Genomic DNA, 2,948 nt, shown 5'->3' on the forward strand with positions numbered 1-2,948 from the left:
TGTGTCATGATGTCAAGAAATATACTAGATTTTTCTTCGGTCCATGAAAATCTAATAGAATTGGAGGCAGCCATTGCCTTATGCTGCAATAGTAATAAGGTACTGTCATTCTAAGTTTACTATTCTATATTTCACTATCCAAAAACTAAATCTATTCTAATTCATAATTATTTTAGAAACAAGTCTATAATAGTTGAGAAATATTGGTTACCTGCGGTTCGGATCCTAAATCTTGCAGGGCTTCGCCGGTTTTTTTACCTCCCTCACCCCTCCTCCCTTCCTCTCCCCTCTCTGGATCTCGTGGGCAGAAAATGAGGGCGCAAAGGGAAGGGGCAGAGCTTTTATATCCTTGGCGGGAGACTGCCGCCCCCCTGCCGGGCGGCAGGCCCCCTGCCGCCAACTGGGGGGCGGCAGGCTCCCTCCAAGGTCCTCTGAGCAAAATAAATTTATTTTTATTTACATATAGGTCCCTACTGCCTCTCTGCCGGGCGGTAGTCCCCCTGCCGCCCCCCCTGCCGGGCGGTAGGGGTATAAAACTGTAAAATCTGAAACCAAAAATATATTTCTGTAATTTTTTTTTGAAAAATAAAAAAATAAAAAAAGCGCCTCTGCTCGCGCGCACGCGCGGCGCAGCCTATCCGCTCCTCTCGCTCTGCACGGCCGGCCCGGTCACAAGGCCCAAATACTGGTGCGGCAACAATTCGGCATGGGCTCCCATGTCCCGTTGGTATTGCTACGAGCCTACGACTCGCAAATCACGGGCAGCCATCGTGTGGCATCATACGGTAGCTCCAAACTGTTTTCAATTCACGGGCAGCCTCATATTTTTAGAGATCAAGTTCGCAAACTTTTTAAAATGAGAGACTCCGACAGCGAAGTGTTTGAAAGATTATCATCTTTTCTTGAATTTTTTATTTTCTTTAACTTTTTTCCTCTCCAGGCACATAAATGGACGGTTTTGACCTTCTGGCTGTCCTCATCCCGTGAGACATGAATTTACAAATCGGCCGAGCATATCTTACAATTTCACCGACTGAACCGAATCCAAAGAAGCTAATTTGATACTGAGACTGAGAGTACTACCAACGAACCAGGCTGATGAGATTGTCAGATCTTGGCCGGCCGCCGAGCAGTAGTGTCAGCACCTGAAGCCGAGCACGCGGCCGTCGGCCCGCGAGACGCCGATGCGGCAGACCTTGGCGGCCTCGATGTAGTGGGTGAAGACCTTGAGCACGGTGACCTTGCCCTTGACCACCAGCAGCGAGTCCACCTCCATCACAAGCTGCTGCTGCTGCTGCTGCTGCTCCACCAGCGCGGCCGTGACGTGCGGCGACGGCCCGGACGCGGGAACGGAGATGGTGGCCGGCTGCGCGGCGGCGGGGCCCGCGACGGCGAAGGCGGGGACGTTGAAGCTGGTGGCCATGTACTGCGTGCGGCCGCCGTCGATCTGGCCCGCGGGGATGTACATGGAGCCGACCTCGCCGCCGGCGCAGGCGACGCGAAGGGAGCTGTCGTAGTCCGCGAGCGGGGCGCGGTTGGGGTTGCGCACGGAGGACAATCTCATCCGATCCCGTCGATGCCAAGGTGGATTTCGATCCGGTCCGGTCTCACGGGATGAGTACAGCAAGAAGGGCAAAACCGTCCGTTCATGTGCATGGGAGAGGGAAAAGATTAAAAAAAATTAAAGAAACTCAAGAAAAGATGATAATCTCATGTTTTCAAACACTTCGTAGTCGGAGTCCCTCATTTTGAAAGGCCTGCGAACTTGATCTCTAAAATCGTGAGGCCTGCGAAGTCAATCCTAGATATCAAAATTTCTCGCAGCCTACAAACTGTTTTCAATTCTGAGACGGTAGCTCCAGCCTCCAGGATGAAAAGAAGCTGAAAAAAAAAGGTCAAGCGGGGGCCTGGTTTTCTGCACATTTCTGAGCACTTCATTAATAAAAAATAACCTAAGACACTCCATTCATATTTATAAACATTCTGCCTGAGTATACGTTCTCAGCCCAAGAATATGTTTGGATAACGCTTCGTTGAATTAGCTAGTCCCGTGGAGGATGTAACAATGTACTCCTGGCTATAGCGGTTCATCATCATCTTCAGTGACTTTGGCACCACCAAATGCATGATGAAATTTGACACGCGCGAGTAGAGCACCCAGTAGAAACCACACCAGTCATCTTATTAAACACGTCGAAATGCAGACCCACACAAAGTATCGGCAAATTGCGGCATACACTGATAGAAATATGGACATTAGTACCGGGCGGGAACCCCCCATTAGTACCGGTTACCCGCCCGGTAACTCACTCTTCACCACTTAACTAAAAGTGTGATTTAGTACCAGCCCGTAACATCAACCGGTACTAAAGGTTTTGCACCCAAAAACTAAAAAAAATGAAGAACACCGCTCACAAGTCACTCGATTTTTCACACGTAAATACGTATGTGCGGTCGCGAAGATTCAAACCCATGACCTCCAGCATGTGTCTAAAGAGGAGATGCATACTTTTTGAAGTAACCCGTGGAGGACTATTTAATACCAGGCCAAGACACCGGCCGGTACTAAATGTCGCATTTTAGTACCGGCCGGTGCCTTGGCCCAGTACTAAACGGCCGCGTCATTTTAGTACCGGACCAAAACATTGACCAGTACTAAAATGGCTTCGGGGGTTTTTAAATTTGAACCCGGTACTAAAATGGCTCCGTGCCAATATTTATACCGGACTAAATTATATCCGGTACTCATGTCCATGGACCAATGAGCCATTTTTTTAGTAGTGCTAGCTAGCCAAAGTATAGCAAGCCGGCACTGCAAGTGGGTGTCTGCTAGCAGGTGCCGACGAAAGCGTAAGATCTAGGGGGAGGAGAAGGGCGTGGTCTTAACTGACATGGACGTCTATCGGAGCAACGGACGAGCCAAAGGCAGCTGCCACAGAATGCTGATG

General features: G+C 49.6%; 1 protein-coding gene across 1 annotated transcript; it reads right to left on the reverse strand.

Moving 5' to 3' along the window:
- Window positions 1-902: 902 nt before the first annotated feature.
- LOC120687791 lies at window positions 903-1,605 on the reverse strand. The gene has a single exon (XM_039969808.1). The coding sequence runs from the start codon at window positions 1,562-1,564 to the stop codon at window positions 1,139-1,141; it is 426 nt and encodes a 141-aa protein (XP_039825742.1). The 5' UTR covers window positions 1,565-1,605; the 3' UTR covers window positions 903-1,138.
- Between the last annotated feature and the right edge of the window lie 1,343 nt (window positions 1,606-2,948).

The sequence above is a fragment of the Panicum virgatum genome, chromosome 9N, assembly GCF_016808335.1.
Source record: "Panicum virgatum strain AP13 chromosome 9N, P.virgatum_v5, whole genome shotgun sequence".
NCBI classification, from domain to species: Eukaryota; Viridiplantae; Streptophyta; class Magnoliopsida; order Poales; family Poaceae; genus Panicum; species Panicum virgatum.